Raw genomic sequence first — 20,655 nt, forward strand, 5'->3', positions numbered from 1 at the left:
AGTTAGAATAGAGTTTATTGAATTTAAGATGTAATTTCTTCTAAATAGGACCCTGTTTTAAAGTAAAGAAGTAGTTAAAATGTACTGAACCTTGAGATTCCAATGTTATGCTTCTTATATTGTTTCTTCTCAGCACTTGCCATATTATTATTACGCCCGTATTCACAAACGATGCTTGCTTAAGTGACACAGCAAATCGAACGCACAGCGTTGAATAGAGCTATGTGTTGGTTCGCGTGTCTCCCTGTGCGTCTACGCGCACTGTGAGACCTCATAGTAATGTTTGCGAATACGGGCGTTAGTCTCGAAGCTCTGGTAGGATCCAAAATGGAGACATGTAAAGTACTTATCTCTTGGGCTAAGTACTATTTTTTGTTTTACGTTCATAAGTGCCAAAATGCTGGTCAAACAGAATAAATATTTTAGATTTTGCCGATCTCAACGTTATTTCATTTGGCAACCGAAAATAGATTTAATCGAGTAGAAACTACTAGAAAGTTCAGTGCTAACATCAGACGGGTTTATTTGTTTGCTGAATTTCCAAAGTGTATTTGCAGTGGAATATTATGAAAACTTTACTATTAATATAATGTGTACTTGTAGTAGTATCAAATACACTATTCAGTTTACGATCACTCCAACGAACAACAAACTTTTAACGAAACTAAGAAAATTGAAAATTTAAATAGCGCCTAACAATACATTAAAGTAACAGATTTTCTGGCACTTTTTAAGTAGCTCAGTGTTACTTACAAAATATTAAATAATCTCGTCCTTTTAAAATCCAAATTACCATGAAATCAATTTCCCAACCTGGGAAAGGGCAACCGATCGGTGAAAGCCTTGTCAACAAACCTTAAACTTAGTTTAACCAGTTTAACTTAATAAAATTTGGCGGTATCCCGTCGAATTTGCGATTCCCCCCTCTATTGTTTTCATACCTGAGGGTGATACGGGGCTTACGGGGCTTAGATATTGTATTTCATAGTAATCTGTAGGGTCAGCAACAATGTTGCAAGCCGGTCCATTAGGGGTGTATTGTTGGGAGACTGCTCGTGACGTCACGTGCCCACGCTCCCCGTAGCGTAGGGAGAAAAGCCAACTTAACGCCCGTATTCACAAACATTACTATGAGCTATGAGGTCTCACAGTGCGCGTGGATGCACAGGGTGACTCACGAACCAATCACAGAGCTCTGTTCAACGCTGTGCGATCGATTTGCTGCTTCACTTAAGCAAGCATTGTGAATACGGGCGTAAATTTTTGTGATTTGAGTGGAAAATGTACCACTTGATGTACCATCCACTTTTCAATGATTTTACATGTAACACGAAACTAAGCTCAACTCAATGTACTACGAGTATTGCGACTAGCTAACGGATTTTTTCGTTGTGTTTTCACATCAAACTATTCCCAACTCTCATTTCCACCGCTGAAAAAGCTGTAAAAACTCAATCAATGAAAGAGACGTTTGTCCCGGAAGAAGGTTAACCGCCATTTAGACCCGCAATGAAATTAGTAAAAAAAATATAAAGGGAGTTCGATTCCAGCACAGTACAAACATTTGTTTGCATGAACATATTTGTTTGTTTTGGGCTGGGTGTTTTCTTTGTCTATTTAATATGTAGGTATGTATTTAAAAAAGTATTTAAGTACCCAAGTAGTACCCATAGGACAAACTTTGCTTAGTTTGGAACTAAGTAGAGGCGCAGTGTAAAATGTCTTTAGTTCGAAATTAGGATCGACTTCGCTCTTGGTCTACAGGACAGGTGACAAACAAATGTTTAAGTAACCGTAAGTAAATGGATTAAGTAAGATTTTTCAAGTCTATATAACATTGAAGGGGCTGATCTTGTTGCGCTATGTTCGCTACAGGCCTCTATCATCTGTCAGCGTTACATTCCTTTCACTCCGACTCGGCGTCGAATTAAACCGTAGCCATGTCGGGATTTCACTCGACAGGTTTATTGTTCCAAAGCTTTATAGATATAGGTAGAAGGTTCTGGTTTTACCCAAGGAGTAGTGATTTATTCGGATCATATTTTTTTTATGCGTAACAAGGCAGATATTTGACCACAATCGCACCTGATGTTAAGTGGTATGCAGTCTAGGATGGTACATATCTGCCCTGTAAGTGCCTATTCACTCTCGCCTTGAAAACGCCCGGATTATAGTCTTCGGGAAAGACAGCAGCAGGCAACGAATTCCAGTCCCTATCTGTTCGCATTATAAAAGAGTCATCGAAACGCTGAGTGCGAGCTGGTGGAATGTCAACAATATAGGGATGGTACGCTAACCTGCGTCTGGTTCATATTAGCACTCAATGAAGAAAATGTGCATCTGTGACTATAACGCAAGCTCTGTTGCCTGGTTAAATACCTAGAGATTATTATTATACGTAGCGCCGAAACATAAAACTGGGTAGAACAAGTATACAATGTTATCCACCTAGACTAGCTTTCTTTGTATTAACTTCTACTCTAACTTATTCAATGCTATTTTAAGTAAGTTCTTCATATAACTAAGAAAACAATACTTTTGATTTCACAAGCCTAGGCTTGTAGAATATTTAATTAAAACTATTATCTTTCCAAAATACAGATTGGGAAAACTTTGTTCCTTAGAATATTATTTCTGTAGGTGCATCTTCACAAACTAAAATAATTAAAAATCCTTGGGGCTATTTGTACGTAACGTATTTGTATACAAATGCGGCCGTTCCTAATGTTGATAAACAAGATGGTTCCCAAAGCAAACGTCAACCAAAACCTCTTAGTTGAATGAAACTGCATTAACCCATCAAACCCCGGGGGGTCGCATAAGACCGCGTAACAATTGATTTCTATTGTCTCTCGATTCGCGAGGCTTGAAGGGCTAATGTATAAATTATGGAAGTAATTGGCAATGAGACTCACCTCGCACCAGCGTCAGTATCCCAAGCGGCATCACCAGAATCGCGACCAGTAGATCAGTAATCGCCAGCGACATCAAGAAGTAATTCGTCACGTTCTGCAGTCTCCTCTCCAAATATATCGCAAGGCACACCAGCACATTCCCTGCTGCCGTACACAGAACCAGGATCAACGCGACCAACGCCCACCAATTGTTCACCTCCCCACTGTCATTCAACGTGGCATTCTTCTCAGTAATATTCCCAGTAAGATTGAAGTTGAGGGTTTCCAAAGTGAAGTTGGCGAATCCATCCCAAATGTCAAAGTCGCTTTCAGGTTTTGGGATTGGGTGAAAGAATACGAGCTCATGCATTGTGGTCACCTGGTGCTCCCCAGTTCATTTTTGGTAGCCGCTCATTCATCTTATTTCGTAAATGTGGTAGATTGTGTGCGGGAGCTCCATGATGGGAGAACTCACAGCTGTGGTCTTCTGGTGGGCATCTGTAACAATTAATATAATTTTAATTTAATGCTGGAGATATCGAGTACATAATTTCTCATCAGCATTACAGTGGTTATGTTCTTTAAGATTCCTCAACCCGTCTGGTCAGTGTGGGGGGTGAGGAGTGTGCCTACATTTTGCCTCTGGTAAATTGGAGAGGGTCGGGCTCCTACAGTGGAATCTAGATGACCTGACGTTGATGACGATGATGATCTCTTACATTTAGAGCGAAGCTTCAAATGACGATAGATATGAAAGATGACTCTGTGTAGTCGGTTCATTTAAACCAAGAGTGCCTTTTCTTAAACATTTTCCACTAAAAATAATCATCATAAATACTGGTCTAATCAATACAGCACGGTCAATATGATTAAGCCATAAGATATGGTAGCTTATAAATTATGACATCAAGGTTGTATAATGTGGCGGTACACGAGTAGGTACACGATAAAAAAGATAATAAAAATTAAACAAATCGATACTATAATAGTAAACTTACGAACTGTAGCTTTACCATGACTTTACACTAAACCTACGCGAGTGTATAAAAAAAAATCAATGAAAATTTTAGTTCCTGAAAGTAACCGCTAGCGACGCTGCATAATCTGTCATTGTTTATGCAGTCGCTGGCGAACAAACCTATAAACTCATGGTGAGCATACTGAAACTACTCTTGAAAACGTCATAATACAAGTTTCATACACATCGCAACATTTCAAAGAAAAAAAAGTGAAAATTATACAAATAGTGTCCTCATTTAAGTCCATTTTTGCATGACAATAACTAATTGAAAACGTCGAAGCAAAAGTTAAACAGATTCTAGCATAGAGTTAATACAAAGAGAGAACTCGTGCGTAAATGAGCACAGATTTAAACTAATAATGAAAAAGGTAATGTCTAAAATTATTTCAGAAGTTTAATTTTGAAACGGGATTTAATGTTTAAGTCAAATACATAAAATGCTAGTATAGAGCTAATAATGGTGAATGAGTACGCAAGTATTAATTAATTATGACAATGTTTTTACAGTAACCAGAATATAACAGGTTGTAAGTATACAGGGTGGAATTTTGTAATGCCACCTGTAGGGAAAGTACTCTATACAGGGTGTTAGGTAAATGGGTATATGAGCCGACACTAGCCCATGTAAACATGGTCATATAAATGGTATGGTGAAGTCAGAAAATCGATATCTTCATTTTAATTATTTTAATTTTCATACAAATCGGATTTTATAAAATTTATTTTGTATGAAAATTAAAAAAAATTAAATGATGATATCAAATATCTGACTTCACCATACCATTTATATGACCATGTTAACATGGGCTAGTGTCGGCTCATATACCCATTTACCTAACACCCTGTATAAGTGTATACATATAGAAAATTTTACTGAAAGAAAACATTCCTTCATTTTTGAAAAGAAAGAGAACTGCATTCAAAGATTTTTGAAAATTCACACCTATACCATAGAATTTTCTGTGCATAATTAAAATAACTTAAGATTTCATGGTTTTCTTTCATTTGATTTATCAAGTTTGTTAGAGAGATTTCATCCTTATACTTAACCCTAACGATCGATGTAATAAAATACAGGGTGTAATTTTTAACAAATAGTGGTTCGATTATAAGGTGTGGCAAACAAATTTTTAGAAATCTTTGATTGCAGTTCTATTTCTTTTCAAAAATAAAGGAATGTTTCCTTTGAGTAAAATTTTCCATCTACAGTATTAAGAGTACCTACTTTCCCTCCGGGTGGCATTACAAAATTCCACCCTGTATAGCGAACGGGCATTTTATTTAATAAATCTTTATACATAACGTAATGGTCATTTTGTGTGCTGTATGGAAAACTTTTGGAAGTTTTGTTAGAATTGTTTTAATGTTATTTAAGTTCTTTTAATTACTCAGCCTACAGCATACCTAAGACTCTCTCAGATGGGAGTCTATTTACGTCTGCCAAGAAGTCTACATTTCGATAACCACATTTCGTCGAATCTTAGACAAATTGGTATTTCTAGCCTACTGCCATTTAGGTTTGCTACATTTTTAAACTATGCCCTACAACAAGAACAAGAACAAAACTTACAAATAGTTTAACTTTGTTCTTCTGTCGCACGTATCAAAACATAGAAACTACATGCTATTTTTATAGAATATCACAAGCGACAAAGAATATTGCAGAATATTATTTATAATTTAGTCGCTAAAACCCACAAATATTCTTAAAAGTTCTCAAACAATTCAGCAACTCAAGCGCGAACACTTTGAGACACGCATGACAGATGAAGAACAAAGAAACTTGGCAACTTTGGGCAACTTTAGGCAACTTTGGAGCTTGTCGAAAGTTCGCTGAAATGTCCGAAGGTGAATGAATTTGTTATGGCATAATATTGGAGTTTCAAACTACCTACGGCAGGTCAGGCCTCATGATTTTTAATATTATTTATAATCTACGGTCGATTAAAGTTAGTCTAGAACTAATTAAACCGATGTATTTTGAAAGAAACTTTTTTTTTCTCAATTGTATACATTATGTATAATATTAAGTAGGTACCACATTTCAAAATTCTAATGTTATAAAATTATTTATTAATACCGTTGTTTTCTTATTACACTTAGTAAAAATGCTCAGTTGTATAAAAAACTGAAAAGCTATGTAGGTATTTACCTAAATGCCATTTCTGTTAATTTTAATTAAAATTACCAATTATTCCATTTCGAAATGATATTCTCGTCTCGCCTTTAAAATTGTACATGATTAATCCATTATGGGAATACAGTCAAGGTAATTATAAAATATCCCAATTTAATTCTGACACTTTCCAATGAAACTGTCCGAATCTTTTCAGTGTCGATGCTATCTGTAGCACGAAATTAAAACCTTTCGAGTTAATTATTCCGTGCAGACGAAAATTATTCGAAATATTCGTTCTCGATGCATTAATTCGTCGAATTTAATCGAAAATGTCCGATTTGTTTGTTGCAAAGAACTTAATTGAACAATGAAATTGGTCTCTTATTTCATACCACTTTACGGTATCCTTTTTGCTTTAATTAATTTCAAGGATAATTCTTCAGTTTCAATTACGTCCACGTTTTTAATGTTTTTAATTTCATTTATTTTACATTTTTGTATATTGCTAGGAACAAATAATTTTACATGGCGTTCACCAAAATGTCTTGATATTCCTGTGGGTAGTTTTTTATGACAGTTATGTCATTTCACATCACACAATTTTTATTGCAGACCCGTAAAGTATTGCTTATTGTAAGTATTATCACAGATTACTAATAAGTTACTTACTTATATGCTTGTATCAAGGCGCGCGCGCGTGGATGACTTTCGTCACCGTATCTCCAATTCTCCATAGATAAGAATGAATACTAAGTTGTCTCTCTTTTCTCTTTAGAAAAGTGTAAAAGAGAAAGTTATAAGTACTGTTGCGGTAACAAAATTAGTGTGCGTGCATAGCCTTAATACGAATCGACACTCCCATACCGAAACCGTTGTGCCATTGTCGCGTCAACAAGCTTGACATACGGTCAAAATACCCGAATCCATCATACATCGACCCCTTCACAAAACACCACCCTCCTGAGCATCCACTCTCTGCTTCAAGCAGATATTTTCAAAACAATCCGAACATCCGTCAAAGTCCACAAATGGTTAAGGAAGCCACATTTTAACGTAACAAGGTTTGAAGATTTATCGCAGCCATTACACTCGGATTCACAACTTGGAGTGGCTGTCAGACGCAGTGATCCCTCCAAGGAAAAAATACCTCCAAAGAATCGTGAGGTGTGGTCTTTACAGCAGCGGGTAGTAATTAAAAGTAACAGTAGTAGCTCATAAGTAGATACCAACTTCGAAGCCACGATAGCCGAACGGTGAAGTGGTCGGACTGGCCGACTCGTGATCCGGGGAACGCGAGTTCGGTCCTCGCCGCCGCTCGACTATTGTGGTGAGCTCACTCGTGATACAAGCATATTTAGCTTAGTACGAGGGGCTAACGGGACTATTAGTAATTTGTGTAATAACATCTTTAAAAAAAAAAACTAATGAGTCGCCAGGAGAGCTACCCTCGGAGATGTCATCGAACACTACATAGAGTGCCCGACTAAGAAGAAGAAGTAATAGTAGTTTTTTTTTCTATTTTTATCTCCATTGTTTTTGTACTTTACTATTAGTTGTCAAATAAATATTTTTTCTTTCTTTCTTTCTTTAATAATGTAGATATCAACCAGTTTTAAGTAAGAGCAAGCTCATTTTCCAACTGAGGTGGTTCAGTCTTTGTCCAGATTCCCATAGTTCTTCCCACTAAGGTGATCGATGGAGTATCGGGGTTATTTTAGTAATTTAAAGAAAGAAAGAAACATTTATGAGGGGAGCCCCACATAATTATGTAGAAAATGCTCAAGCAATAAAATCCTAATTCACAAAAAGAGGATATTGTGTAATCAATTATTTTATTAATTTTTTTATAATATTATACTTCTACATAAAACAATTATTGTTAGTTATTTATTTTCTTGTTCAAAGATTATAACAATATTTCCTTAATTATCACGATGTAAAATGATCTAGGTGGACTACTAGGTGGACCGACGATCTGTAAAGGTCGCGGGAAGAGCCTGGACGCGGGCAGCGCAGGACCGTTCAAGTGGCTGAAACGAACGAAAATGATCGAAATTGGGTCAGTCACGTAATAAAGGACCGAATTAAGACGAACACGATTCATAAACATGGTAATTACTGTGAAAATTGAGTATTTTAAGTAATATAATATCTTTTGCAAGCTTTTGGTAAACAAATTGCTAAATTAAAGGAGGCGATCTTGTAATAAAATAAATTTATGACCTATTTATTTACATATAACACCATGAGCTAATTGCAGTATCAAAATTAAATACACTATAAAAATAAGTTACCTGCTACAAACATTATAGGTACTTAGGTACACCAAACTATTGATATTCACATAATTATTTTTAAGATATCTCATACAATTTGTCTCTAATATTTTAACTCCGCTAATACTCCGACCACATTTTTTTATCTCTTATAAAACAAAGTGTGACAACCACAGAAATTACATCGTTTACTTTTTACGCGACTGCCAAAGGATAATTACGTTTTTAATCTGAATTCCTAAAACTCTACCAAGGTAAGTCTGTAGAAACTAAAATATGAAATGACGTAGGTATTCTATGATTCTCGTAAAACTGTTGACATTACGTTAACGGTCATACGTTTACGTAAATGGACTGCTATTATCTAAAACTATTACTTAAGAATTTGTGTTAAGTGCCCATTATGTAGCACGTGCTGACCAATACCATAAATTGTCAGTATAAAATTAAATGATTTTTTTATTATTGAGAATATTTCACATTCCTGAAAAGCACCAAATATGAGAATCAAACATATAAATAAAATAAATTATTCGAAATACTTTCAGTTGAATAAAATAAGCGGTTATTATGTTCGGTTTAGTGTTTTTGGCATTCATAGCCTTAGCGGCATCGGAATTCGACCACGAAATCCACGAAAAATTCAAAACTCTACCAAAACATGAATTCATAAGTTATTTCAACTCGCTCAACCATTCCTGGGCTGTTGAAGATTATGGTGAGGACGAGCATTTTTATGGTGCACAGCTTGATTCCAATCATGGTCTTCCAACCATAACTCATGACGCGATAGAACTACCAGAATATTTCGACGCTAGAGAGGAATGGTCACACTGTAAAACAATCAAAGAAGTTAATAACCAAGCCCAGTGCGGTTCGTGTTTTCTCTTCGGTGCCATCAACTCTGCTTCAGACAGGACTTGCATCCACGCTGGTGTGCACGTTCATTTGGCAGAACAAGAAGGAGACTGCATTCGCCCTAGAGAATCATGTAAAGGTGGAGATCCCGCCAAAGTTGTAAGTTTCTGGGTGAAAAACGGACTTGTGTCGCAGGAATGTAAGCCTTATGATATTCTGGCACTTTATAACGATGGGTGCAAAGAAGAATGCAGGAATTCCAGCATCGAGTACAGTCAAGACAAGCATTACGCCGAAAATGCCTACAAAGTCCATCCAACTGTGGAAGCAATCAGTGCTGAGCTGATCAAAAATGGTCCTTTGGTTGTAGGGTTTACAGCTTTCGCAGACTTCCGCAAATATAGACATGGGGTATATGTACATAAATTTGGTGACTTTATTGGTTATCATGCTGTCAGACTGATTGGATTTGGCATTGACGAAAATGGTGATGATTACTGGCTTGCAGCCAACTCTTGGGGTAAACATTGGGGTGAAGAAGGATACGTCAGAATAAAGCGCGGTCAAGAAGCATTGAAATTGGAGGATCACGTTTATGGCGGACTTCCTAAAATAAGTTAGTTTGAAGATTGCATCATGATTTAAATCGTTTTTTTATAAACATCGCCTTTACCTGATTTCAATCATTTATCTACTTACAAATATGGTAGGTAAGTCACCTAATGTAGAACATAATTTGTAAATAAATTCTCCTTTTTATGATTCACATTTCTCTTTGTGTGTTATAAACCCAAGACAACGTATTAAAATAAAAAATTTAAATTAATTGATGATAGATTTGAAGTAAAGTAGGATTTAACGATTTAATCAATAAATCATCAAAAAGTTTCAAGGACGACACCAAACAATTCAATTAGCCAAAGCCAGAAGAGGAAAGTCCGAAGGCAAAGAGCAGCAAATACATACATTTTATTCAAAGTCATTTCAACATATTTTTGACATTTTCACTGGAATTTCATGCTGAAGGTTCTTACCTTAAAACGTTCACAAATAAAGTTGAAAAGGTCAACATAATCCGAAAGAAAAATTCCAAAAATTCTAACAAACCTCTCAACTTTTATAAGCCAAACAAAGTGATAATGGCTTATTTATGCAAATCTAAGAAGGATATGCTATTCAAAACTCTACTTACGCACTTGTTGAATAAGGTGCATATTGTGAAAAACGATGACATAACAAGTGGGACTCCTAAATACCCTTGAGGTTTTTGGTTTCACTTTACCCTGACTGAGATGTGTTTTGACGACTTTAATAGCTATTTGGTGACTAGGTACAACATGTTTGTTTTCTGGTTAGTACAGTAAAATATCTTGCTTTTCTATTATTTTACTCTTTTTTATCTTGTATCTTTTGCCTTGGATTATATTTTTGACGTCTCTAAAACCGCTGTGTTTTATTTCTACAAAGTAAATCTCTATAACAATTAAAAGCCCTCCCGGACCTTGGGTATTATATCCTACGTACAAATATGTACTCCCAATTACAAATGGAGAGACGATTTTATGAATGTATGTAGTTGGATGAAAAAATGAGAAATTTTGCTCTTTAAGCTTATTACTTCTAGTAGCATACCCACGGACTGGTAATGGCACATCAAACTAAACATCAGTGGCATCAGTTAGTTGTAATTTGGACTTGAAAAAAATTTAGCACGACTGACGTGTTGTCGACTTTACTGTGATATATGATGATGACGTGTACAGTATCTTATCGTTGAAAAGGTTTGTGATATACATATTATGATAACATCTCAGTCACATCTCAAATTCAGTGTTTTAGAAAAGAAACAAAAAAACGTGGTTGCCATACAAAAATTTATTCAATACAAAATTAACCCTACAGTGGTCGCGCGGATTACACCCGTAATCCACTCGTGCAAATTGTCGAATATTTTGAAATCGGTCAACGCGATCGTTTTGATACTTCGTGTACTTTAAGTTGCATAGTCGAAGATCACACTTAATGACGTGTGAGCGCCAGGTCGCTTGTGGATGTGTCGCAGGAGCCCCGTAAATGCCGATGGTCTACCCGTGTAATCCGCGCGACCAATTATGTAAGTATTTTTTAAGTTACCTTTTTTATTTAATGTGTTTGTTTTTGCATTATTAGTGTAAATTAATGCTTTATAATAAATAATTACGGCATAGGTATGTATTTACATTTGTGTTTTCAATAAAATCATTGTATTTCAGATAAAAAACATGAACAATAGACAAAAAGCACAAATGGCAGAATGGCTAGAAGTAATTGACAATGAAAGCGTATCTTCTGGCGACTCTTCGGTTTCTGATGAAGAAGTGCACATTCTTCGACAAGAGAACAAGTTTCTCAGACCAGTGATTAGCCATCTAACTCAGAACCATCACAGCGGAGTTTTTCAGGTCGCTACTTTGACTGCGGATATCAATACTGGAAATACTTGTTATTCGTGCAACAAATTTATTTGTCCTTATCATTCCATGATGGCCTGTATCTCCTGTTCAAAATATAATTAATAAATAAGTGCAATTAGTACTGAATAATTTCTAAACTGCCAAAGTTGACATTTTCTTGATGAAAAATTATGATTTTTATATTTTGGTTCATTTATAAAAACTGAGAAGAACTGCTGGTTTCTTTGTTTGATTATTTAATTAACTAATACATAACAATAAATATAAAAATTAAGAAACATGTTTTTATAAAGAGATGTCTTCTTTTTTTACTCCATAAAATGGCTTACGCATGTAATCCGCGCGACCATTAACGTAATATTTTAGAGCGCGACCACCGTAGGGTTAATTAAGTAATGACCAATTATTAAAAACAAAATCAAAAACAAAAAACATATTCAAATTATTGTCATAAGAAATATTAAATATTACATTAATATCTTCTCGGTAGCCCTGCAAACACCATACTTTCCACACCTAATGCAGCTTGCCCACGTTTAACTCTGATAAATCCACCTTCACCAAAACCGGGTCCCCAGGAATTAGCTAAAATCCAATAGTCAACACCTCTTTCGTCAACTCCAAATCCTATAAGCCTTACAGCGTGATTTACCTCAAACGCTCCATATGAGTGTTCATACACTCCCCCGTGGTAATTATGAATGTCTCCATAAACTTTAAATGCTATTACCACAGGGCCATTTTTAACAACCTCAGCACTGATGGAATCCAGATCACCATTAACATGGTAAACAGTTTCACCAAAATGTTTATCCTGACTGTACTGAATGCTAGGATTTACGCACTGTTGTTTGCAATTCGAACTGGCCAACTCAAATTCATTGTAAGGCTTACATTCTTTTGTTACAATACCGTTTTGCACCCAAAATTGCAGTACATCTGACGTAGATCCGCCGTTACAGGCATTCATTGGTTTTACGCAGTCTCCTTCTTGCTCAGATAAACGTACGTGGACGCCGGTATGGATGCAAGTCCTGTCAGAGGCAGAGTTGATTGCACCGAAGAGATAACAAGAACCGCATCCGCCTTGGTTATTTATCTCTCTAATAGTTTCACAGTGCGGCCATTGCGTTCTAGCATCAAAATTGATAGGCAAATTAACCTTATCGTGAGTTATGGTTGGAAGACCATGATCAAGTTTGATTTCAGCACCAAAATGCATCTGAATTTTATCCTCACCATAATCTTTGATAGTCCACGAACGGTTGAGAGAGTTGAAATAAGTCACAAACTCATGTTTCGGTAGCGTCATGAATTTTTCATGTATTTCGGGGTCGAACTCCGAAACTGCTGAGCCGATAAACGCCAATAATATTAAAGACAACATGATGACCAACACTTAGTTGAATGTTGAATATAACTAATGGACAACACGCATAAGTTGTAATATTAAGTTAAATTATGACTTAATTTAAAGTTTAGATCACACACATTACACTAGTTTTTATTTCACCTCAATCCATCCAGTATTACCGAAGATAGAGCCACGAGAAGTTTACGGACTTTTTAAAATTTTCAAAAATTTCCAATATTCGCGCGTGACGTCGCGTCTTTCCGTTCTATACATGGCCAGAACGCACCCATAGGAAACTGCTCGTGTATATTTCGGAGTGCCTGTTTGTAAATCTGTGACTCCAAACTATACACGAATTTTGCGTACTGATCGTGTATAGTTTGGAGGAGCTTAGTAAAAAAAGTCATCTCCAAACTATACTCGATTAGTTTCTACTACACCACTTACACTTGACTAGAGTGTGTTTAGTTGATATTGATTTAGTAAAATTCAGTAAAATATGGAACTATATTTAAAATTACATTTATTTGATATTATTACATAAAATATTATTATTTTACTGAATCTATAATAAATCTAGATTTTTAAAACTATTGTAAGTGGTTTTTGAAATTAAATTGATTAGGTAGATTTCAAATTAAATAACAATTTAATTAATATGAGAGAGAGTGAGAGAAGAAAGTTCAACGCGCATTAAATACAATATTATGCGAGACTTTAAATGCTAGGTTTGTATTGTCGGCCGTTTGGTGTAGTGGTTCGAAGTGGTAGCGGGTTCGATTCCCGCACAGTACAAACATTTGTGTGCATGAACATATTTGTTTGTATTGGACTGGGTGTTTTCTATGTATAATAAGTATGTATTTACAAAAAAAAGTATTTAATTATGTTTATATCCATTGTCTAGTACCCATAGTACAAGCTTTGCTTAGTTTGGGACTAGAAGCGCAGTGTAAAATGTCTAAGGATATTTATTTATTATTTATTTTATTTATTAACTTTTATTTCAAGAATAAAATCATTTTGACATATTTCCATACCTACAATTGGTGAAATATCAGCCACAAAACAAATATCTTTTCTATGGCAGAATAAGAAACACCAAAAAATCCTTTATCAAAACAATGACACGTGTCGTAAGATGATTCAATGTTTAAAGTAGACACGCAGCTATGAATTAATCTATCTATATAAATAAAAATGAATTGATGTTCGTTAGTCTGATTAAAACTCGAGAACGGCTGGGCCGATTGAGCTGATTTTGGTTTTAAAATGTTTGTCGTAGTCCAGGGTAGGTCTAAACGGTGAGCAAATACGCGCGCGATATTGTTTTTCTGTAACAGACAAAATTCTACGCGAGCGAAGCCGCGGGCGGAAAGCTAGTATGTAATAGAAAGAGAGGTCAATAAGTCAAAATGACTAGCATGCAACTATTCGCGTATAAATTGTAATCACGCACTTATTACAATACATACATGATTAGTCCGTATGCGTACTGGCGATGTATATTTTGGAGGAAGATAATTGACCTAAGTCACTACAAAGTATACGCGAGCAGTACGCAGCGTATGCGTACTGGTCGTGTATAGTTTGGAGGAGCTTAGTAGAAAAAGTCATATCCAAACTATACTCGATTAGTTTCACACCCTTGCGTTCTGGCTATGTATAGAATGGAAAGACGCCGTGACGTCACAACATGATTTTGCAGCCCCCGCACGTTAACCCATTTACCACTTTTTGTCTTTTTCCAACTAAAATAAAATTTTACCTAACTGACAACTGTTGTTAGTTGTCATCGTTCAATCACATTTCAAACTAGGCGCTATAAAAGTAACCATTATTATGCCACCTATTGCCAATTTTGTGCACTATGAAGCCATTTTTACATTTATGCACTTAAATATAAATTTTCTGGAAAAATAACCAAGTTTGTGTCTCTGTGCTCAATAACGAGTAAATAGTCCAGTTATTTGTTAATTTTACTTGGAAAGTTTTCCGGAATTTTTGAAAATTGGTGAATAAATAGATTTCGCTATGTTCTTTCCGAATTTTGTGACCTCGTTTATAGCCGCGCGCGCGCCCGCCTTAATGAAAAAAATCCGCCTTAAAAAAGGTTTTTGACAACTACTTTTTTCATTTTATAATTTTTGCGACATAGACAAGCTAAGAAGCTTAGATAAATGTGATAAATTTCATGTAATGTAAGTTAAATAGATTTAGAGTTGTGAAACAGTCAAATTAATGTACCTGCTAAATTGCGAGTTCTTTTTTCTTTGATCATGGCAGGACACGCTGCCGGGTGTCCTAAATATGCTGAAGTATAAAAAAATTCGCGTTGCTGAAGTATACATTTTTTTTTGTCTTGTTTGTTTCTACATTACATAATTGTATCCTACTATTATTATAAATGCGAAAGTTTGGATGTCTGGAAGTTTAAAATAAAGTAAAGTAATGTTTGTTTCTCACCAACATAACAGATAATATTATGATAACAAAGACAATCAGGAAAAACAAAAAGTAAGAATGTTGGTGGGTTGATACCTGAACTAGGAAGATTCCTGTGTCTCAGGTTTGTTACTCTTTCACGCAAAAAGTACTCAACGGATTTTGTTGAAACTGTACAATATTATTGTTTGTAACCCAGATTAACATATAGGCTATAATTTATGTCGATCTGTGACACTAAATTTCACGCGGGTGAAGCCGCAGGCAAAAGCTAGTCGTGAAATAAATAGGAAAGTTTAAGGTTCTGAAACGTGGTCGCTTACTATGTGCCTCATAAGAAGGCTCAAGGTCACCCAAAGGGTAATGGAGCGGGCTATGCTCGGGGTTTCCCTGCGTGATCGAATCAGAAATGAGGAGATCCGCAGGAGAACCAAAGTGACCGACATAGCACGCAGAATTGCTAAAATCAAGTGGCAGTGGGCGGGACACATAGCTCGTAGAGACGATGGCCATTGGGGCAGAAAATTTCTTGAGTGGCGACCACGGGCGGAAGACGTAGCGTGGGCAGGCCTCCTACTAGGTGGACCGATGATCTGGTAAAGGTTGCGGGAAGAACCTGAATGCAGGCAGCGCAGGACTGTTCATTATGAAAAACCTATGGAAAACCCAAAGGCCTCTCGCCTTTGTCCAGCAGTGAACGTCATTTGGAACCACGAAATAGGAAAGAATGTAACTATCAAAAATCTTCTCTAAGGCAGCATCTTTCCAATTTCGCAACGAGCGCGGCAATCACACTTAACTAACAGACTAACAGCGAGAGCATAGCGAAATCTATTTAATTAATCACCAATTTTCAAAACTCACGGAACACTTTCCAGGTAACCACGTTAATTTGTACCAAACGACTGGACTATAATTAAATTGATATAAAAATTTGGGTACATCTTCTCAAAAACAAAAGAACTGGTGCTAAAAGGGTTAAGTGACGTTTTGACATTTGTAGAGGGCCTTGTAGAAGGGGAGGCTATGGTGCTGAATGTGGATTAACTCGAGTGTCATAGTAACTTATTAGACTGCTAAGCTTGATGATAAAAAGAAAAATATTTTATTCAATGTACATAGTCTGGTCATAAGTTCTGTCATATGATAATAACTTTTGAATTTTGTATGAAGGTTTCAAAAACATTTTTTACTGAATTAGAATTAAAAAGAAAAAAATGTGCGATAGTTCGAATTTTATTTTATGTGTAGTGGACGCATAAAGTCCGAACTGTAGTTGTCACGTTGCATTGCTACGCGCCAAAGCAGATTTTCGTTGTGCTGAAAAAATTTAGTTTATCTTTTCATTAAATGATAGGTATAGGTGTACCAGAATCTCATGGCAAACAAAAATATTGGAAAAGTGTGTCTTTCATATGGCAAATGTCTATGGCTTTATTGTCACCTGTCAACGTAAATCAAGTGAACTGTCAGTCGCTGCAGAAATTTTGTAATCTCTTCATGCCTATTTGTTATTTTTGTGAAAAAGTCGAAAAAGCTCAAGCAAGTCATATTGTTTTCAATGTGTATTGTAAAATAGGGCATAATTCAAAGTCAATCTTTGATTTTAAAGCGCGTCGTTGAGTTGACAGTAAGTTGGAGTGAAATTGGATACATTTAGTTTATTACCTAACTGCGTCAGAAGGAGGGTTTTTTTAAATATTATTCTTATAATAGCTGCTTTATAGGGGGTTTCAGGTGTACCTCACAAATTGGTGCAGAGGAATGGTGAAAATGTTATGACCATGTAAATAAAATTGAAAAAGATTTCATCAAGTAAGATAGAATAATTGAAATGCTGGAAGAGCAATTTATAATAAATAACTCTTTATCTTGATCATCTATTGAAGAAAAGTGGAATCCTTGGAATCGTTTTCTAGTTCTGAATGAAGTGATTGATTAGTTATAAGTATGATACATAATAAAATTAGTTACATAAAGTAATATACGATTTACTTATTTTTCAAGACATTTTCCTATTATATTACTGACGGGATTGCTACCATGTACCTTAGTTTTGAGTTTCCAATATTTCGGCACTGTTGCAAGCGCCATGGTCACGGAGTAACTGAAGAAATTAAAACCAGACATCGTTCAGATGTGCGTTCAAAAGACCTGAGATTTAAAAAAACTAATGCCGTTTTATATCAAAAATTCATACTTAGAGGTAATCAACCAGGTACAAAGTATTTCCTTGTATGTTAGTCTGCCACTCTTTAGTAAGTCCCGAAATCCCCGCTTCGGCTCCCCTACTAACCATTCTAACCATTGCACACAGATAATATCTTACATGCAGCTTTTCATGTTACTACGTCACATTTTCTAAATCCGCGCGGAAAATCGCTCCTAGCGGAAGAGCGCACTTTGAGCTTGAATATTTCAGTCATTTTTAAAGATATCAAAAAAGTAAAAATACAGTATTCATTCTAAATTTTTGTAGTTTTTTTTGGCATCTTCAACAAAAATTGTGCGCCTTGTCCATTGGAGCCATTCGGCTTATTTATATGTGTCCATGGCATTTGTAATATTAATGGGACTTCAATAATTTTATCAATAAATTCATTCTGAAAAATACCTCACATTTTCTCATATTTTCAAGGTTGTTATTCAAGGATTTATTTTTACAATCACATAACTAAATATTCAACATGCTTCGCGTGTTTGTCCTTTTACATGTAGGCTTATTTCGAAGTAAAAAACTAAATTATGTGACCATTTACAGCAAGTAACTCATCACTGCCATACGGTCTTAAGCAACTTTTATTATTTTTCATTTTTGTGTAAATATTATGGCCATGTTTTTGCAGGTAAGTAGAATATTCATTATTTTTTTATTTTGTTTATTAGTTAATTGCTAAGTAATATTTTGTTTATTCTAATTAATTTGAGTATTTATAAGAAAACTGGCAATTTATATGTATTGTTTAAAAAATGAAATTATGGATAGGCACGATTTATATTGATATCGAAAGCATATAAAACGTGCTCAAGAAAAAAGTAATTTATGAAGAACATACATACTTAATTTTAGGTCGAAGATAAAATTATTTTTAAAATACTATCTACTTTTGAAGGTTAGAAAAGTAACAGACAAAATGAACTCACCCATAAGTTGGTTGACTTTTAGTTTTGATGAATCCTACTAAAGATGATGATTATTATTATTATCAACTTAATGTAACTACTATCACGGTTGTTATTTCAGTGAAGCAAACTAGTACAGTTGAGGTTATCTTAACCCTGAAAGTGTACGCTCTAGAAGGCACCGCGAGATGTATTATGCATTGATTAATTTGCAAATGCTGATAAAGTCAACTTCGTGTAAGATTGAACTATATTATAATGGAATAATGTTGTTATTTAGAGCGTTTACGCGAAGCGCGGCGTTTCAAGGGGCATCATTGGAAATGATTCGCGCGCGGCGTTTTTTAATAGTTTTGAAATGTTTATAGCAAAACAATAACAATGAATTATGTATATTTTAAAAGTAAATAATTTAAAGAAGATGTTATTTTATAATATTAAGCTATTTTTATGTTGAATTAAAGAAGAATAATGATGTAAAAATCACTTTGATTTTTGGGTATTTCACGTTCTTTGAATTTGTGATTTCTTATTGTAGAATGCTTAAATCTAAGAATTTTCTCAACTAACTATTTGCCTAAGGACCTATGCTATAGGATATAAATGTTTGTTATATCGTTTTCACAGTATTTTTATAAAAATTTCAGCTTGTAAACTGACGCTAAAGTGGAAATTTGAAAACCTGTGTGGACTTATCTTGATAGAATTCTTAAATACTATACTAATCGAAATATTTTCTCAACTATTTAGACGACGAAATTGCCTAATTATTTATGCCTATAACATATTTGTAATGTAACTGGTTAATGATTGTAACGGGTTGAAAAAGTACTGTTTTTGCGCCAACCGGCGTAAACGCTCTTTACTTTGATTTAATCTGAAATTCTCATCAAATGCCTTATGAATCTATCTATATATATATTATATATATATATATATATATATATATATTCTATCTATGTATATCTATACATATCTATATAATTATATAAAACTCAAAGTTGACTGACTGGCTGGCTGACTGACATAGGTAGTGATCTATCAACGCACAACCCAAACCACTGGACGGATCGGGTTGAAAGGCATGCAGGTAGATGTTATGACGTAGGCATCCGCTAAGAAAGGATTTTACGAAACTCCACCCCTAAGGGGTAAAACGGGATCCACGCGTACGAAGTCGCGGGCGGCTGCGAGTTTAGTATAGATTTAGATTTTCAAAAAGCTGTGGCCCAGCGTCACTACAGCCTAAGAAATCTTACTCATCTGAAATATTTAAGCCAGCCTTAATCTAGACGGAATAGTCCAGTCACACAACCTTAAAAAACATTAACTCTTGTAATATTGCACCCACATCGGTCAATATTGTTTTACAACTTTTCAAATATCGCTTAAGAGCATGTTTCCAACTCTCGTGTAAGCTAGAAAAATGTCTGGCTCGAAATTCTAATATTGCATCGTGCTCGAGATTTCCCAAAGGCTTCGTGGACATTTCAGAATTTTGATATTATATGTTGCTACTTCGCATACATCAGTGCTTTGAATGATGTTTGGTAATACGTTATTACCAAGTTCCCACCTGGATGAAAATATTTCAATTCAGATAGATAGTTTTCAGGCGATTACTAAATAATGAGATTTCTTAAATCTTAAATAGGTGAACTCATCTAACTTTATGACAAAGGCATTTAAGTAATAAAATAGTAATAAATTATTTATTAATTTAATTCAGAATTTGTATGAGTTTTAGTCAATCTTTTATGAGGAATATAGGCACAATTGATCACAGTTTTTCCTTAACACCTTGGCGTTATACTAAATTTACTAAAGAAATCAAATTCGTCCTACTTTTTAAATTTACCAATTTCTCGGGTGCAACAGTATTTTTTTAGTAATAAAGTTGAATTTATGATTATGTTCCATCCAAATTGTTCGAACTGTGAATGCAAAGAATTTCTCCTCCCCACGAATATAGATTCTCTTTTGATATGTTAAAAAAGGCTGCCCAACCCGATTTGGTTGGGTAAAATCAAAAACAAATGTAGTACTAGACAGGCTACGCAGAATTTTAAAATATTGGAATTTATAAAGAAACCGAACTTTTTTAAAAGAAAA

General features: G+C 35.1%; 3 protein-coding genes across 3 annotated transcripts in view; 1 reads left to right on the forward strand and 2 right to left on the reverse strand.

Moving 5' to 3' along the window:
* Positions 1–20,655, reverse strand: part of LOC135084983 (5-hydroxytryptamine receptor 2A) — a 135,049-nt gene that overhangs the window by 55,363 nt on the left and 59,031 nt on the right. Inside the window, exon 2 of the mRNA XM_063979747.1 lies at positions 2,916–3,392. Within this exon, the coding sequence (XP_063835817.1) occupies positions 2,916–3,264 (349 nt within the window). The 5' untranslated portion in view covers positions 3,265–3,392. The remainder of the gene's footprint in view (positions 1–2,915; positions 3,393–20,655) is intronic.
* Positions 8,881–9,789, forward strand: LOC135077757 (cathepsin B-like). The gene has a single exon (XM_063972331.1). The coding sequence runs from the start codon at positions 8,881–8,883 to the stop codon at positions 9,787–9,789; it is 909 nt and encodes a 302-aa protein (XP_063828401.1).
* Positions 12,094–13,008, reverse strand: LOC135086920 (cathepsin B-like). The gene has a single exon (XM_063981748.1). The coding sequence runs from the start codon at positions 13,006–13,008 to the stop codon at positions 12,094–12,096; it is 915 nt and encodes a 304-aa protein (XP_063837818.1).

Source organism: Ostrinia nubilalis, chromosome 2 (genome assembly GCF_963855985.1).
Source record: "Ostrinia nubilalis chromosome 2, ilOstNubi1.1, whole genome shotgun sequence".
NCBI classification, from domain to species: domain Eukaryota; kingdom Metazoa; phylum Arthropoda; class Insecta; order Lepidoptera; family Crambidae; genus Ostrinia; species Ostrinia nubilalis.